The sequence below is a fragment of the Chinchilla lanigera genome, unplaced genomic scaffold (assembly GCF_000276665.1).
Source record: "Chinchilla lanigera isolate Chin_1 unplaced genomic scaffold, ChiLan1.0 scaffold00094, whole genome shotgun sequence".
NCBI lineage: Eukaryota > Metazoa > Chordata > Mammalia > Rodentia > Chinchillidae > Chinchilla > Chinchilla lanigera.
The window spans coordinates 1,229,543-1,248,062 of NW_004955495.1; the positions used below are offsets into that span (position 1 = coordinate 1,229,543).

Genomic DNA, 18,520 nt, shown 5'->3' on the forward strand with positions numbered 1-18,520 from the left:
GGGTGAGGGTGCATGCCTGCAGTCCCAGCACTCTGGGAGGCTGAGGCAGGAAGATCGCAATTTGGAGCCCAGCCTGGGCACCTTAGCAACTTAATGAGGCCCTGTCTCTAAATAAAAAATAGAAGGTGGAGATGTAGATCAGTTTAAAGTCCCTGGGTTCAATACCCAGTCTTGAAAAAAAAAAAAAAGGTTTTTTTTACATAAATATGTATGGGGATACAGGACAGGAGGTGTATATAGCTCATATCATTACCTGGGGGATTCGAATTTTAACATAAAATGTAAGGGGACCCTATAATTAACAAATCCATCTGTTGCAGAGGGAAAAGACGCCACCGCAACAAGAACACTTGGGACATAATATCTGCAATTATCTCCAAGGACTCTCAGCACTCAGGAGGCTGAAGCAGGAGGACTGCTTCGAGTTTGAGGCCAGCATGGGCTAGAAAGTGAGTTAAAGGCCAACCTAAACTGCAAGCTAAAACCTGTCTGAAAAAAAGAAGAAAAAAAAATCTGACGTTAGGCAGGATGGGGCTCTCCTGTTTCGTAGGGAGACGCAAGCAAAGCACAAGGACAGTTTGACTTTAAGAAATAGCTGAAGCCAGCCATGGTGGCACATGCCTGTCATTCCAGCACTTGGGAGGCTGAGGCAGGAGGATTTCGAGTTCATGGCTGGCCTGAGCTACATAGTGAGTTCATGGCCAGCCTGGACTACATACTGAGACCGTCTAAAAAATAATAATAATAATTTTTAAAATAACTGGATGTGTATTAAACATACACACTTTTTTCCCCTTGTCTTTATTCTCTAACAATGCAGTATAACAAGTGCTTACACTGAATTAGTTCTTACAAGGAATTGAGATCATTTAAAATGTATGGAGAGGGGACCAGGGATATAGCTCAGTGGCACAGTGCCTGCCTGGTAAGCGCAAGGTCCTGAGTTCAATTTCTGGTGCCAAAAAAAAAATTAAAATGTATGAGGGTGTAAGTAGGTTCTGGCAAATACTGTGACATTTATAGAAGGGACTTGAGTATCTGACGATGGTGTCTGTAGGGATCCTGGAACCAATGTCCTTGGATACAGAGGGAAGACTGTACCATTGCTTGGGTAGAAACATATTCCTGACCATTCCAGAGGCTGAGAAATCCAGCGTCAGACACCAGCTGCTATGACACGCTGTACAGGGTTCCTGGGTGAGACAGCACCTTCGGTCTATGACCCATGTGGTGGAAAGGGGTCTCCCTGGGGCCTCGATAAGGGCACTAATCACACGTGTGAGGGATCTGCTCTCAGGACCTAATCGTCTCCCTAAACCCTTCTTTTTTGTTGTTGTTTGTTTTGTTTTGAGACAGGGTCTCAGTATCTAGACCAGGCTAGTCTTCAGCTTGCCTCGATCCTCGTGCACCAGCCTCCAAGTGCTAGGGTTGCAGGCACGTGCCACCACACCAGGTAGAGGCTTCAGGTCATCTCCCTCCTTGTACCGGGTTGCGACTTCCATCTTGACATTCCACCCTGTCCCCCAGATGTCCCAGGCCGGAACTGCCAAGTTTGGTAACAGCTTGGGACAACTGGACCCTAAGTGTGGAGGGCAACCCACAACCCTGGCCTCACACGGCCACGTGGGGAAGGCCTCTCTGCCCCATCTGCTGAGTGGGACAGCGGGGAAGGGACGTGTCCAGCTCTCCTCTGACCCAAGCGCTTCGAGTGAGGGGCGAAGGGGGCCCAGCCTCGCCACCTCTCTGTACTGGCTCCGCCACTGCAGCAGGTGCCCTGCCCTCAAGGCAGGTGGCGAGCGCAGGTCTGGGCTTAGCCACGCGTGCATCCGACCCAGTGGGAATGAAAGTAGCCCTCACGCCAGGCATGGTGGCACTCCGGGATTCCAGCCACTTGGGGGCTGAGCCAGAGGGATCACAAGTTCAAAGCCAGACCAGGCAACTCAGAGGGATGCCCTCGCAAAATTACCAAGTAAAGAGGGCTAGCGGCGGAGCTCGATGGTAGAGTGCCCCTGGGATTGACTCCCAAAGCCACGCACAAAGTTAAAAAAGAAAGTAACGCTCAGAATGGCACCTGCACCTTTCAAGTGGTTCCAACTGAAAAGAAAGAGGTCGTTACTTCCCCGACCCCTGAAACCTGAGCCCCCTGCAGCACCCTGCCAGCCCCTTCTCTCCCCGCTCACTGCCACACAGACCTCCTGGAAAATAAGGTCACGGTCCCGCCGGGCCCAGGCTCTCTGCCTTTCCTGTCCTGCCCCAGCCTCCCTGGGCCGATTTCCCTTCACCACTCACACCTCCGGGCAGTAAGCTGTCCTGCTGTGCGTACAGAACATCCCAGGTCCCCCGTCATTCCTGCTTGTCACCCCGTCTTCCCTGAGCTCCACACAGACCTGGGGCACCTGCTGCGGTGGCCCAGCGCCTGTTAGAAGTGTGTGGGGGGGGGGGCGGGGGCTGTAGAGCGAATAAACAATGCTTTTTTGAAAAATGATCGTGTTTTAATAGCAAAATAATATATGCTGTGAAAAACTTGAAAAAGGCAGAATACAAAATTCAGAAAATACATCTGAGCACCTTCAGGAACATTTCAGTTACGAACGGCACCCTGCCCTCCATCTGCCTGCAGTGCAAGTGGGTACTGAATGCTCGGCGCTCGGGGTGGTGACCCGTGCACCTGCGCGGACCGCCAGGTCCCCCAGCCCTGCGCCCCGCCCGTCCACGTCCAGGTGGTCCTGAGGGTGCCGTGCTGGGGCCCCGGCTGTAGTGTGTAAGGCACTGCAGTCCCCTCGGGAGGGGCTCTGGCCTTCGCGGTTTCCAGATGGACCTGCGCATCCAGAGCCTGGCTGAGCCGAAGGCCACACAGCTGGCCAGCAACGTTGGCGCCGTCTGGAGTCCCAAGACTGGTTTTCTCCACCAGAACCCTCGAGCCTGAGAAACCTCCCTCTTCACTGTGCTGCTCCGAGGGCCAGGGGCTCCAGAGTGGACGCCAGGACACGTCCTGGGGCCTGGCCACGGTCACATCCACCAGTCCATGGACTCTTTGGGGCAGGGCCTGACAATGACCACGCAGTGCGGCAGCCCCTGGCACAGGACCCGCTCGGCCTCCTGGCCCTCCCAGCCCAGCCCCTGCAGCTCGAGCGCCCTCAGCTTGGGCATGGTCAGGCAGGAGGAGATGATCTGGGTGGGAGTGGGCATGTCGGGGGTGATGAGGGGCCCCTGCAGGCACAGACTCTCCAGCGCGGGCATCCCCTCCAGCAGGGCCAGCCCGGCCGGCGAGAGGCCGCCCACGGTGAGGCGGAGCTTGCGCACACCCCGGAGGTGGCGGCTGATGGCCCGCAGGGTGCCGTCGGCCGGCAGAGTGCAGCCCAGCACCTCGAGCCTCTGCAGGTAGCTCAGCTCCTGCAGGCTGGCGTCTAGCCCTGTCTCGGTGACGCGATAGGTGCCGCCCAGCACGAGCGAGCGCAGGGCGCGGAAGCGCGGCAGGCCCTGCAGGTGCTCGTCGCGGAAGGCGGGCACTCGGTCCAGCACCAGGCACTCGAGCTGCGGCAGCACCCGGGGGTCCTGCTCACGCAGCAGCCACGCCATGGAGATCTCGCAGCTGTGCAGCTCCAGTGTCTGCAGCGTACGAGGCAGGCTGGTGATGGGCACCGCGCTCAGATCCGCCACGTGCAGGCACAGGCGCTTCAGGTTGGGGCACTTGTCACCCAGGGCCCTCAGCAGGGCAGGGGACAGCTGGGGCGCCTGGGAGCCCGAGAAGAGGTAGCCGCCCATCCGCAGCGAGTGGAGCCGGGAGGCCATGTAGCGGCGGAGGAGGTGCCACATGACTTTGGGCCGCATCTGGAAGAGCCGGAGGTCCGGGTTACTGGAGGAGAGGTTCGGGGCTCCCCGGGACCAGCCCTGTCTGCTGACAGACACCCTGGCGTGGCTCCTGCTGTCCCCTGGCTTCTGCCCTTCCCCTGCCCAGAAAACAAGACCATCTGACTCACCATCTCGACCACTAACACTTTGGGGTAGTTTTGCTTTTGTTTTTTGAGATAGGGTCTTGCTATGTAGCCCAGGCTGGCCTTAAACTCACAATGACCCTCCTGCCTCAGCCTTCCTACTGCTGAGATTACAGGTTGTGCCACCATGCCAGGCTGGAGGGCTAAGACTCTGAATAAATCCAGTGGGGGAAAGGTCCAGACACATCTGACTTTGGCAACAGAATGGATTCCTGTTATCTTCTGACCTAAAGCCAAGGAAGCTTTTACTTAACACGTCCTCTAGGAGAAATAAACTACATGGAGTAAGACACAAAAAGTCTAATAGGCCTAAGTTAAAAAAAAAAAAAAAAAAGCTCCAGGCATGGTGGCACACACCTGTAATCCCAGCATGCAGGAGGCTGAGGCAGGAGGCAGCCTAGGCTACACAGTTAAGTTCAAGGCATAGTGAAACTCTGTCTCAAAAAACAAACAAAACAAAAGGCACAGTCCGGTGACAGTGAGAACTATATATAGTAACTGAGAAGTTGGTAGAAAACAAAAAATAACCAGTAACACGGTGTATTCCAGTGCATGTACTTTTTACCCTAGGAAGAAAAGAAACTGCACAGCCTAAACCTTCCGTTAATTTACCTAATTTTTTTGTGCTAGGGGTGGAAAACAAGACCTCATGCACGTTCAGCATAGGATCTGGCACTGAGCCAAAGCCCTAGCCCATAAACTTGTAATTGGTTGCCTGCTTTTGACACAGGAATCAAATCTTCCTGGACAAATTTATTTATTTTGTTATTTATTTTGTTTTTTTGAGACAGAGTAGTTTTTGAACTACACTATGTAGTTCAAAAATTTGAATTTGTGGTGATCCTCCTGCCTCAGCCTCCCAAGTACTGGGATTACAGGTATGCACTGCCACACGTGGCTTCCTGGCCAAATTTAGACCTGCAGATCTGGCCCCCTGGGGCATGACTCACTAGAAATACTGGTCACTCACGTGCAAGGGCAGAAGCCACAGTCAGCAAACTATAAAATGGGCACAAGCCAGTGGACAAAGGCAATTCTTCCTTGCAGAACAATGGATGAGGAGACACTTCTAAGCTTCCCAATATCAAATGCGAGCTCCAAAGTAGAGCAGCATATTTTCTCAGGTTGCCGGAGGCAACTGCTCTGGCTTTTTAGCAAAGCAATCTGGGAGTTTCTGTTGAAAGTTAAAATGTAGAAAATTGCTGCCAACTATTTTATCTTCAAAGAACACAGTGAGCTGTCTGTACTGGTGGCTCCACATGGCCGGATCGGACCAACTGTGGATCAGAAACAGAAACATTCAGAGAAAAACCTGTGTCTGTACTGAATACGTGCGGGCTTTTGTTTTTGTTTTTCTGTTTTTGAGGCAGGGTTTTGCTATGTAGTCCCGACTGGCCTCAAACTCCTGGCGATCCTCCTGCCTCAGCCTCTTGAACTCTGGGATGACACGGGAGTGCCACTACACCCAGCTAGATTATTTTTCTTGTCATCACTCCTAAATAATAACGTAGAACACCTATTTTCACAGTACTGACATTATGTTAGGTACACTAGGTCACCTAGAGACATTAAAGTTTCCAGGAGTACATGTGAGGGTCTATGCAAATCCTATACTACTTTACAGAAGGGGTCTGAGCATCTGGGAGCGTCCCAGGACCCATCCCCGTAGATGCCAAGGGCTGACTGAATATGCACTTGTTTGTGTTTCTAGGGTACATAAGCAATGGGAACATGTGCTGCCTCTGGGGAGAAAGAATAGGACAACTGGCAGACAGAAATAGGAAGGCCAGCCGGCCGCGGCGGTGCATGCCTGTAATCCCAGCACTCGGGAGGCTGAGGTAAGGCGATCGCTTAGAGTTACAAAGTGAGTTCAAGGCCAGCCCGAATTGCATAGTGAAACCCTGTCTGAAAAAAGACCCAAGAAATCACCGGTAGGCACTAATATCTGGGAGAATTAAGATATGTTATGTACATGAACCAACCTGCCACGATGAATGTAACCACTAGGTGCTGCAAACACGTACCAGTAAAAATACCTGATAACAGAACCATAAACTATCATGTAATCTGTGCTGGTATTTGCCAGACACGGTTCTGTAAGCCTTTTTGTAAGCCCTGCACGAACTCGGTGAACTCTCACAGTAGCCCCGACAGGCAACTGTAAAAGTTGGTGTTATTACTATTCTTATTGCTTTGCTTTTTGAAACAAGAGTCTCGCTCTGTAGTTCGGGCGAGCCTCGAGCTCGCGACGATCCTCCTCCCGCCTGCGCCCCCCGAGTGCTGGGATTACAGGCGGCGCGGCGCCGGAGCCTGAACCCAGGGTCTCGGAATCATCGTTTATCTCCATTTCTTGCACAGGGAAACTGAGGCCTGGAGACTGCAAGGCAGCAGGTGAGCGACGGCGCGGTGTCAGGCCCCCAGACCGCTCGGTGGAAACCCTCAAGCCTGGGGCCCCTCCCCAGGCGCCCCCGAGTCCTAGACTTCCGGCGCCGCCGCAGCGGGAGGCGGCGGTCGCGGCCCCGCCCCGCCCGGGCACCCCGTACCGTGTAGAGCGTCAGGTCCACGTGTCGCCACAGCCATCGGTCGTCCACCAGGCGCTTCCAGTGGTGACAGACCCTGGGGGAGGGGACCGGCCGTTAGAACGAGCCCGGCCCCGCGGGGCCCGCGTCCGCGTCTCGCGGTGAGGCCCCTGCCCGGCTCTGTCCCCCCGGGGCGCGGGGCCGCACCTGGAGATGCGGATCCGGTCCCGGACCGGGAGGTAGGCGAAGATCTCCAGGAGGACCGAGTCCGGCAGGTCCGTCACGGTCGCCATGATCGCGCCGCGTCCGCCCGCTTCCGGTCGGGCGCACCGGAAACTCCCCTTGGGGGGCGCTGGTAGGGGGGCAAAGGGAGACCCCCGAGGGCGGGCGGGCGATGGCGGCCACTTCCACTAGCTGGCCAGGAAACGCCACTTTCTTGTGACAGGGACCCGGCTGAATCCCGGGGTCGAACCGGTCTGAGGCTCCGCTGTCCGGGCGAGTGACTCACGCGGACTTCGCCGGGCGTGCCGGGGGCGGGACTTGGGGCGGGGCGCGACAGAGCGGGCGCGACTGGGCCCGGGGACTAAGCCTGTAGAGCGTGGCTTGGGCGGGGTGAGGCCCAGCAGGCGGAGTTGAGGGGAAGCCAAGGACAGCCTCAGGCTTGCGATTGTGCCGCTGAGCTGTATCCCCAGCCCATGAGGCCAGCCTCAGAAGGCGTGGCTCGGACAGGAGGTACGGTGGGCAGCGAGGACTAAGCGGGAGGGCGTAGCTTGAGGGGCAGACCGGGCTAGCAGGGGCGTGGGCGGGGCTGGGAAGGAGTGCGAAGTTGTAAGGCGTGGCTTGGGCGGGGCGAGGCCTGAGAGGCGGGGCTTGACACGGCAAGGCCGAGCTCAGAAGGCGGGTGATTGGGCGGGGCTAGCTAGGGGCGTGGTTACGCCCTGCGGTGAGGACGTCGCTTGGAAGAAGTCCGGCGCTTGGCAAGACCGGGGGCGTGGCTGGTGCGGAGAAAGCCTATAAGGCGTCGGGGGACTGGGCTGCGGAGGATGGCGCGGGTGGAGGGGCGGGGCGAGCTCGGAAAACTCAGGGCCGCTCAGGGCTGAGAACCACGCCTGTGGCCGGCGGTATCGCTGAACCGTACGGGCGCGAGCTTCTGGGTTTGATCCCTGGCACCGCAGTAAAAGGTGAGGGACAAGCCTGGAAGACGCGGTCGGCATGGGGACAAGGCCCTGGGGAGCGACAGGGACGGGACTGGCGAGGCCAGGGAAGACCTTCAAGCCCTGGAAGGTGCAGAACCTAGGATTGGGATCAAGCCAGGACGGGTGCTGAGGGTAGGGGGCTGAGCCGGGGAGCCGGGGCAGCAGCGGGGCATGGCCGACAGCGAGACAACTGCTTTTTCGCCTCCTCAAGGCTTTTTGATGTCCACGCACGAGCATTCGTTTATGTAAGTGGCATAGCTCAAACGCCCGTTGAAATTTTTGATTATTCTGGCATACTGTTCTCCACAGATTGTCTTGAGTCGACACTCCCACCAAATAGCTAGATCACTAAGTTTAAAAATAGCAATTTGTGACCTGGGTTCCAGCCTCAGCCTCCTGAACTCTGGGATGACACGGGAGTGCCGCTGCTCGCCTGTAATCCCAGCACTGCGGGAGACTGAGTCAGGAGGATTAAAAGTTCAATTCCCACCTGGGCAACTTCGACCCTGTTTCAAAATTTAAAAAAAAAGGGGGGGCCTGCTGGAGATGTAGCTCAGAGGTAGAGCAACCCTGGGTTTGAGCCCCAGTACCAAAAATAACTGTAAAAGTAGTTTTATTCAAATATTCTTTTATTGATGGGCATTCAAGTTTTTTCCAGATATGTTACCAAAAATAATATGGCAGCTAAGTGTTCTCTTATATAAACATATGTACCCACATACACACATGCTGTTTTTATTTCTGTAGAATAAGTCAGGTTGGTGAGTCAGAAGATATGAGAAATTTAATTGTGAATTCATTTCTCTAAATCACTCCACCCAGAACCTATAATGGCAGTAAATATATTTTCAACATATACATACACACACAAAAGCAAAAATCAGACACGTTGAAACTGTTTTAAAAAGAAGTCTTAGGCTGCAACTCAGTAGTAGAGTGCCTGCTAATATACACGTGGCTCCGAGTTCAAACACTGGAGAATACGGCTGTACCACCGTGAACGTGCCCAATCTCCTCTGAGTTCAAACAGTGCAGTCTACGGCCCTACCACCCTGAATGTGCCCAATCTCCTGAGTTTAAACACTGGAGTGCGCACGCGTGTGCACACACACAAAATGCATATGCTTACACTTAAGCACAGATATCAAGTAAAACACTGGTTTTTCTTCTTTTTTGTTTTGTTTTGGTGCTACTGGGAATTGAACTCAGGGGCACACTACCACTGAGCTATCTTTTTTGGAGACATGGTCCCACTAAGTTGCCCAGGCAGGACTTGGTTTTCTTTTTTTTTTTCCAGGACTGGGAATCGAACTCACGACCTTGCGCTTAGCCAGGCAGGAGCTGTGCCACTGAGCTAAATCCCCAGCCCCAGGACTTGGTTTTCCATCATCCTGCCTAAGCCTCCCTGAGTGCTTCAATCACAGGAATGTGCCACCACGCCGTTTCAAACTCTTAATCTTTTCTAATTTGGTAGGAAAAAAACCCAAGCCAGGCACAATGGTGCACACTTGTAATCCCAACACTCTGGGAGGCTCGTGCAAGAAGATTGCAAATGTGAGTCCAGCCTGGGCAGCTACTGACTTTGCGAGGCCCTGTCTCCAAATAAAAAATAAAAATAAAGAAAATGGCTGGGAATGTAATCAATGGTAGAACATTTGCCTAGCCTGCATGAGGACTCCCTATCCCCAGTAACACGCACACACACACACCACAGATAAAGTGATTTATGATTCACAGTTATGACCACAGAGAGAAAGACCAAAGGAACTGCACGGGTCAGTCATGTCACACACTCCTGAGCTGCTGGTCCAGGAACTGCCTACTTCCACAGTCTTTGTAGTGAGAAAAAGTCATTTATGTAGGCAACTATCAGCTGAAGCTAAGCACTCCTAGTAACTAATCCTTCCTGGTAACTGATTGCTTCTAGGCCCTTCCCTCCGCCTGGCCAGGTAGTGAGAGAAGAAGAGGAAGGGGTGGAGCCCTGCAGCCCCTTTGAGGGTATACTCCAGTGATATGAAGACCTCCCACCAGGCCTGACCTGTTAAAGGTGCCATCAACTCCCAGTGGCACCAAAATAGCAATCTATTTTGTTAATTTTTTTTATTATACATTTGGAATACAATAATTATATCCATTGAGGGCAGTAGGTATATGTACCTAACACATCTTAATATTTTTTAATTCCCTTTCTCTCCCTTCCCCCATCTCAGGGTCCTCTTCCCACTTACAAAAATCTATCTCTCTCTTTCCTGTTGTCTGTCTTTTCTTTGGCTCCTTAAGGTATTTATACTTTAGGTTTCTCATATAAAAGAAGTTATGGTATATTGAAGCTTATGTGTCTGATTTCTTTTAACATTATGATCGCTAGTTGGGCGTGGTGGCGCACATGTGTAATCCCAGCACTCAGGAGGCTGAGGCAGGAGGATCACCAGGAGTTAAGAGGCCAGCCTGGGCTATGCAATGAGTTTAGGGCCACCCTGCACTACAAAATGAGACTCTGCCTCAAAAAATCAAAACCAAAAACATGGTTTGAAGATGCCTCCATTTTCCTACAAGTGACTCACATTTATTCTTTATGGCAGAATAGTACTCCATTGTGTATAAATACATTTTCTTTATCCATTCATCTGTTGATGGACATATAGGCCACTCCCAAGATTTAGCTATTATGAGTTATGCTGCTGTAAACATGAGGTCACTACGCATGGGTCACTGTGGTGTGATGTCTTTAACTCTCGCGGGAAGATCCCTAGGAGGGGAATAGCTGGGTTGAGTGGAATTTCTAGTTGTATCTACTCCAGGAACTTCCAATTTTCCCCTACCGCTTCCCTAGGATGGCTGGGGCCCTCCTGACCCGCCTGACCCCTCAAGGAAGCTGAAGGCAACAATCTCAGGTTTCACGTTCCTGTTCTCTCTGCAGCACTCCTTACCCTTTTCCAATCTCCCCCAACCCACAGCTCAGATCACCACCCTGAGCTTGCTCAATCTTTGAATCAAATCCTGAGAAATTAGAATTTAAAAACCAACATCTGCCCTTCCCCATTTTACAAATTGACCACCATCCAATGTCAACCACCAGGGAAAACACCAAAGAGCATTAAGAAGAAAATAAGGCTGTCAGTAACGCCACCACCTGGCAGCAGCCACTGTCAAGGCCTTCCTTGTGCGACCCAAGATTTCTAGTAACTGCTGCTGAGGACCAGCCTGACACAGTACAAGCAGGCAATAATTAATGGTAATAACTGGCACCAAAATAAATTGAGAGTCTGTCCTGGGCCTACATGACTTGTGGCGAGACCCCCGGCTGGCTTAAGGGCAGATTAATCTTTAAGTCAACGGCCAGAGCAGAGACTAGCAAACAGCCTGTGAAATTCTGGCGCCTCAAAGCAAGATAAGACGGCAGCTGAGGACTGTGACTCACGCAAATTTCATCTAGTTAACCCTGATCTGTTCCAGTGCGATTTTCCAAAAATGCATTGTTCCCCAATTCCTAAACCTTGACCACATCAGTTCACCCCTACTGCATCCTGCAGCCCACGAGCAACCCCCCCAGTCAAGCTGTACCCCTAACAAAGGCCGAAGACACGGTGCCTCGTGGTCCCTAGCTCGTCACTGGGCTATGACCATCCTGGTGCCCCTTGTAACTGAAATACATGTTTTGTCTGTGTTTTATTCTGTCGTCGTACTGCTGAGCAGGAGATCAGCGGTCCCAGGCCAGGGCCCCAGTAGACTGCAAACATGTGCTGCTTTTAAACTTATAACAATGCTACAGTGGGAAATGTTATCCCTTTTCCAGAAATGAGACCCAGAGAGAGGCATTTTGTCTAATACCATACCGTTTACTTATTTTATTTATTTATTTTTCCTTTTTTGAGACAGGATCTCCCTATGTAGTTCAGCCTGGTCTTGAACTCACTAGTTCAGGCTGACCTCCAACTCAAGGGAATCCTTCTGCCTCTCAGCCTCCCAAGTACTGGGATTACAGGTGTGCGCCACCATGCCCAGCCAGAGAGGGTTATTATAAAAACTGAGCCTCCATAGCCTCTGCATCCCTCTCTGGCCCTTTTCTGTCTTGCCCTGTGATTTCTTCTCCACAAACTCTCACCTTGTGATGCTATCTCACGAGGCTCTCACCAGAGGCCAGATACGTGGCTGTTCAGGTTTTGGACTTCTCATTTCCAAATATTTGAGCTAGGGAAAACTCTTTGCTCAATAAAACACCTGAGGCTGAGGCAGGAAAATCGTTAGGGGTTTGAGGCCAGTCTGGGATACACAGTGAATCCCAGGCCGTCCTAAACTGCACAGAGAAACCCAGTCTCAAAATAAAAATAGAAACAACCCACTCTGGTGGGAACTAACTCACTCCTCCAGACCAACATAAATCCCTTCTGAGGTAGCACCCTAAAGATCCAATCACCTCCCACTAGGCTCCAACCCTCCCCCGACTGAACCCAGGGAGTGTTGTGCTACATCCCCAGCGCCCCACCCCACCTCCTTTCAATCTTATTTTGAGACAAACTGTTTAAATTGCCCAGGCTGTCTTCCAATTTGTGATCCTCCTGAGTAGCTGGATTACAGGCTTGCATCACTATACCCAACGACGCTCTAAATCTTCAAGCTTTCACCACTCCCTGAATCACTACAGTGAGACCCAAGCTCCTAACACAGGCACCCTTGGGAGTCACACTCAACCACAGCACAGCCTACCTGTCCTTTCCACCACACGGCCTCTCTGGTCTTCCACCTAATCTCATATCCTAGTTTGAGACGGTGGCTTGGGCAGGTAAAAAGTGGTGGCCTCGTTTCAGAATGAATCAGCTTAGCCTCACGGATCTGGAATCCTTTGTGGTGAGCAGGGATCCTTCAACAGGTCCCCTGGCACAAGTTGTCTGGTTGAACTTGGGGGAGAAGGGAGCAGTCCCACCAGCCCTGACGAAGCTGAGTCTGGGTACAAAAGTTTCCCAGATGCTTTTGCAGTCGTGTCGTTTCCAGCTTTCTTAGGGCAAAGGCAGATGGTGCGCAACGTGGACTCTAGTCCAGGATCAGGCTTCGCTTATCCACTGGGTCTGTATCTCTGATGTCCCGAGGGACTGACGCGATAGCCAGAGGGGAGAGCTGAGCAGAGGTCGAAGCCAGGGGGCCGGACAGGGTGAGCGCAGGACTCGATTCCTGGTCCCCGCGGCCCCGAAGCTGCAGTGAGCAGCTGCGTCGGGCTCAGGAAGGCGTCATCTCCGCCGCTGGACCCTCTGGAGACAGCGAAAGCGCCTCCAACAGCTTCCGAGGCGCTGATCGTCGGCCTCTGATTATCCCTCCAAGCACCTACATCCGTCGGAACCCCCGCTCGAGCCCCTATGCCCACCTCGCCCAGTCTCAGGACGCCCGAGCCAGGCCGCCGAATCACAAGCCCACACCTGGCCCCGCCTCGCCCGGAAGCCGGAAGCTCCGGACTCGGTGCTGATTGGCGCCCCATTACGTGGGGGCGTGAGCTTCCGGTCTCGCCCTTCCGCTTCCGTTTCCCAGCTAATACCTGGGCTCAGCGTTCCAGCGAAGAGGCTGTACCGTCGGCAGGTTCGGGGTGATTCGAGGTGAGCGGGTAAAGCGGAGAGGCCTGGAGTCCGGGAAGGTGGCCGGGACCGGGCCACTCAGCGTCTGCGAGCGGGCGGGGGAGGTGAAGCCGGGGCCGGGCCTTCGGGTGACGTCACGGGGCGGCCGCCCGGTGCCCCGGGTCCTGGGACGCAGGTCCGGAGGGTTCGGGGCGCTGAAGGGCGGTCTCAAGCGGAACGCTTAGGGCCTGGAACCGGGGAGACTTGTAGGCTGGGGTTTGGGGGGGCCTGAAAAACCCCGGAAGTCCTGACTCTGTCTCCTCCCACCCCTTCCCTGGGCAGCTTCGGCCAGGATGATCGAGGTTGTTTGCAACGACCGCCTAGGGAAGAAAGTCCGCGTTAAGTGCAAGTATCCGCCGATGGCCGAGGGGCGGTGGTCCCTGGGGGTGCTAAACACGAGGCGGGCACCGCGGGGTGTGTTGTAGGTAGCTGCAGTTAACCCGGGACAGGGGTGGGTCGGGCCCTGGCGCAGTGTAAGGTCTGCAGCCCTGGAGTGTTACCTTCCTCGCTCTGCCTCTCCCTTGCATTTGCCTTAACTCCTCCGCGCCCAGCACCGATGACACCATCGGGGACCTTAAGAAACTGATCGCGGCCCAAACTGGCACCCGTTGGAACAAGATCGTTCTTAAGAAATGGTGAGTGCTGTGTTAGAGGGAGGGGCCCGACCCGGCCAGAATTAGTCCAGGGGAGCGCTCGCTGCAGGCAGCCCTTTGCTGAGCGCTTAGCCTGCTTCTGTTAGGCGTCTTGCTGAAAGGTGTCTGTCCCGTAGGTACACGATTTTTAAGGACCACGTGTCTCTGGGGGACTGTATCCTTTGCGTGACTTGAGGAAGATCTACATACCAACCCTAGTTGTCTTTGTTCTGTACTGAAACTTGTATGAAATTCAACACCAATAACTTAGACGGGTGAGTTCTGAGAAATGGGAGCCTTGTTTATTTTGTTGAGGAGGGTGGTGGTTGGCCCGTGATGTTTGACTTGGACATTTATCACTGAGGTCCACCTGAGTGTTGGACAGGGGGCCAGAGTGGAGTGAGACTCGGGCACATCTGTTACGCAGGAGGAGAAGGAACTGTTTTTATAATTTGTATTCTCTCCTAATCAAAATGGCTCGGTCCCAAATGGCTTCCTTAGCCAGGAGCCGAGGGCTCAGGGCACCTGGATGGATCTGTGATGGGATGAGGGGTGGGGATGGAGCCCCCAGGGAAGATTCCTTAACACCATTACTCAGATGAAATCCATGATGGGATGAACTTGGAGCTTTATTACCAATAGAGTAGAACTCCTCCCCCTTGTCCTGCCCTCCTCTCCCACCCTCCCCTCTCACACTAGTATGAATGCCTGTTTTTAAAAACTCACCTTAATAAAAACTTAGATGATGCTTTGTGGTTGTCCTCTTTGCTGAGAGCTGGCTTACGGGAGGGTTGAATCTCTCTGGTTATCACTATGGCATCAGAACGAGGCATCTTTCCTATGTGTGTCTTTTTGATATAGGTTTTCACTATGCAGTTCAGGCTGGTCTTGAATTCACTTTGTAGCCCAGGCTAGCCTTGGACTTGCAGCAGTCCTCCTGCCTCAGCCTTCCAAGTGCTGAGATTTATAGGTGTGCTCCACCTTCCGGGCCCAGAATGAGGCATTTTAATAAGAGCTCAGAATAGACTAGATCCTGGATAAGGGAATGGGGATCTGGTAGAAATTTGGCTAGCATCTGTGAGGCTCTTGGCTTGAGCCCAGCAAAACAAACACACACAGAGAAATAGATTGCATTAGCAAGGCACAGGGCCAGCAGAACCAGAGCCCTGGAGTTTTCAATGAGTTTCTGAAGGTGAAGACCCTGGGATTATTGTTGCCCTAACAGACCATGGAGCCTTTGGGTTGGGCAGTAGGAATGAACTAGCAATACAGGATTCTGTTTTGGATAGACCGTGGGTTGAATGTCAGCTGTATTACACAATAGCCAAGGGACTGTGGGCGTGTTACTTAATCTCTCTGAACTAGGACTTGAGTTTCCTCTCTAGAACTGATGGACTTTAGCTAGGCATGGTGATGCACGCCTGTCATCCCAGCACTGAGGAGGCTGAGGCAGGAGGATTACTGTGAGTTCCAGGCCAGCCTGAACTACAGTGTGAGACCCTGTCTGCTTCATTGGCGTGTTGTGAAGGGTAGATTACAGCTGTATAAGTACCCACAGTTCCTGCCTGTGATTGTACAAATGAGACCATGAGGCTGATGTACTCACCTGTAATCCCAGCTACTTGGGAGGCTGAGTTCGGAAGATGGCACATTCAAGGTCAGCATGTGTAATTTAGGAAGATGCTGTCAGAGATAAATAAAAAGAGCTGGGGATGTAGCTCACTAGTAGAGCACCTCTAGCTTCAGTCCCCAGTACTCCTCAAAAAAAGAGACCATAGTTTCAGGGGAACAAGGAGACTACGGCCCCGGCTATAAAAGCCCTCCCTGAAGAGTCAGACTGACTGTATTTTGACGGCTCACAGCAGTGGGATTTGGGGAAAAACCCTCGGATCCACAGGTTCCTCTATAAAGGGTGCTGCGATGGTCCCCCGTGCCAGTGAGAGGTCTCCATGGAAACAGCAGCATGCTGTGCACCTGCCTGGGTTATCTCCAGTCTCTCCTCCAGGTGTGAACAGACAGGAGGCCAGGTGCCCCCTCCCTTGGTCACAGATCCTGGATTGACTGTGGCTGAGTTTTCACAGACCCAGAGAGCTCCCTGGGCTGGTCTCACCCCCAAGCCTGTCTTCCTGCACCATGGGCCCCATGGAGCTCAGTCATGTTCAAGTCGCTCCTGCTCCTGTCCCCACGTGGCACCCGCTTCCACCCACCTCTCAGGCGGTGGACCCGCTGCTGCGTGGCATGCTGTTGCCCTGTGGCACTCCGGGTCGCTCTGCTGCGTCGTGCGGTCACCTCCCTCCCAGGTTGCGGTGTCCTCCTGTCTTCAGGGTGCCTTGCCCTCCTGATGCGTCACAGCTGTCTCAGTACCCTTGCTCTTCCTGCTCTTAAGCTGTGTCCTTCTTCGCCGTCTGGTTGGAAGCAGACAATTTCTTATTTCCATGATGGGTTTAACAGTGTGATTCCTTAATTTCACATCAGCATGGAAATGTATAAGATAGAGATAAAGCCCTTTTCTACCCTAGTATCTCTCCCAAGGTGAGGCCTTTTTTAATGCCTTTATGTAAACTTCAATTTTGTTTTGAAAAGAGGACTATGACTGGGCGTGGTGATGCACACCTGTGATCCCCGCACTCAGGAGGCTGAGGCAGGAGGATCACTAAGTTCAAGGCCAGCCTTGACCACGTAGTGAGACTCTGTCTCAAAACTAAGTAAATAAAAATATTAAAAGATGGCTATGTTGGGGGGGTGGTGGATGTTAGCTCGGTGATGTGTAGCTCTTTCCTAGCATGCCCAAGGCCTTGGGTTTGATCTCCAGCACCAGAAAAAGAAAAACAAAAAAGATACTTTATACTGAGGTCTGCTTGTAAAAAGAAAATCCAAGCATTTTGTTAAAGGTTTAGTTTCTTATTTCTGACACCACACCTCCTGCCAGTGACAGTCATTAGCAAATTTGGGTGAATTTAGGAATTGCCTGAAATAGCGTAGGGTTTTCATGCAAAAGGAGTAATTATACCTCCTGTAATCCTCATTACTATTCAGGAGCTTGTTATTTTGTGCTTTATGTCTTGATATTTTCTCATAAATTATCTGCCTCATTCTTTTTAATTAGTATTTTTATTTATTTTGGATTTTGGATTTTTTTTTTTGCCTTTTTTTTGCCTTTTTGAGACAGGGTTTCACTGCAGAGTTCAGGCTGGCCTGGAACTGACTTCGTAGCCCAGGCTGGCCTTGAACTGTAGTGATCCTCCTGCCTCAGCCTCCCAAGTAGTGGGATTACAGGTGTTTGCCACCACGCCCAGGTTTTTTTTGTTGTTTTTTTAGATTTTCAAAACAAGGTCTCACTTTGTATTTCAAGCTGGCCTTGAACTCAGATGTCTCCTGGGCTATCCTCTCACAATGATCCTCCTGTCTCAGCCTCCCACGTGCTGGGATTACACGGGTGCGCCACCACACCTGGCCCTGTCATTAGTATTTTTATTTGCTAATTTTTTTTAGCTAATATAAACGGGTACTAGAAAGATTGTTTGCTTGGTTGGGTTCTGTTTTTTTTCTTTTCATTTTTCAATACTATGTATCCAATCCTAGGCCTCACACATGCTAGCAGGCTCTCTAGCACTGAACTACACCCCATCCTGCCTCTGAAGCCTCTGCCGGACCTAACTTGCAGTGAATAAAACACTGCAAAGGATGGGCCATCACTTCGGAAAAGGTTTGCTATGAGGCTGTGGCTTTGTCCTGATCCTGCTTCCTCCCTGCTCTGCCTTGTCACACACTGCCTTAGCCCGCTGGGAACTCAGCCGTTAGTCCAGCATCTCTTTAGCAACTGCATCCTGCCAGCAACCCCCTGGGCTGGCTTGGAGACAGATCCTGCTGCACTTAAGCCTTCAAATGAAAACACAGCCCCCACTACCAATACCAGCTAAACTGCCTAACGTCATAGAAAACTGAGGTAAGAAACGCTGACCCTTTCAGCTGCTGGGTAGCTTGTTAGGCAGCAGTAGAGACCTTAATGGAAGCAGCATGTGCTTCAGTATCATCTGCCACCTGGTACCATGCACTGAGGAGTGCGCACACTCTCTGCCATGTCCTTCTGCACTCAGGAGGCTGAGGCAGGAGGATCAGGAGTTCAAGGCCAGCCTGGACTATGTAGGAAGACTATCTCACAAAAAAAAAAGTTGGAAAATGGAGGAAGCAGAAAGTCTGAAGTTCAGTAGTTAATAGTATTGTACCTATGCTGGTTTCTTTTTTAACTTTTTTTCCATGCTGATTTCTTATGTGTGATCATCTTTCAATGGCATGGTTTCTCAGCATTGGCGGTACAGGTATTCTGAGTGGCTGATCGGTCGTGTAGACTGTCCGGTGCATTGAAGGATGTTTAGCAACATCCAGGCCCTCTGCCCATTAAATGCCAGTAGCATGCCCCTCTCCCCAGCTGTGACAACCAAAAACTGTCTTGAGACATTGCTAGATGTCCCCTGGCGAACAAAATTCAGACTCTCTTCTGTTACATGTTTGGTATTTAGTGTGTGGTGCTGGAGATGGAACCCAGTACTTATACATACAGGCAAGTGCTCTACC

The 18,520-nt window shown here is 52.1% G+C and overlaps 2 protein-coding genes across 3 annotated transcripts; one reads left to right on the plus strand and one right to left on the minus strand.

The window, feature by feature from the left end:
- Positions 1 to 2,485: 2,485 nt before the first annotated feature.
- Fbxl12 (F-box and leucine-rich repeat protein 12) lies at positions 2,486 to 13,131 on the minus strand. Of its 2 annotated transcripts, none has more exons than XM_013505083.1 (3): positions 12,418 to 13,131; positions 6,539 to 6,611; positions 2,486 to 3,831 (listed from the first exon to the last, which is right to left on the minus strand). In XM_013505083.1, the coding sequence occupies exons 1-3, from the start codon at positions 12,462 to 12,464 to the stop codon at positions 3,010 to 3,012; spliced, it is 942 nt and encodes a 313-aa protein (XP_013360537.1). In that variant the 5' UTR covers positions 12,465 to 13,131; the 3' UTR covers positions 2,486 to 3,009. The 2 variants fall into 2 exon arrangements, with proteins under 2 accessions (XP_013360537.1, XP_005405630.1); XM_005405573.2 differs by lacking the exon at positions 12,418 to 13,131 and adding an exon at positions 6,722 to 7,023.
- Positions 13,132 to 13,190: 59 nt separating this feature from the next.
- Positions 13,191 to 14,696, plus strand: Ubl5 (ubiquitin-like 5). Its single transcript, XM_005405572.2, has 5 exons — positions 13,191 to 13,295; positions 13,596 to 13,662; positions 13,865 to 13,948; positions 14,083 to 14,120; positions 14,544 to 14,696. Exons 2-5 carry the CDS (start codon positions 13,607 to 13,609, stop codon positions 14,585 to 14,587), a joined length of 222 nt encoding a protein of 73 aa, XP_005405629.1. The 5' UTR covers positions 13,191 to 13,295; positions 13,596 to 13,606; the 3' UTR covers positions 14,588 to 14,696.
- Positions 14,697 to 18,520: the final 3,824 nt, after the last annotated feature.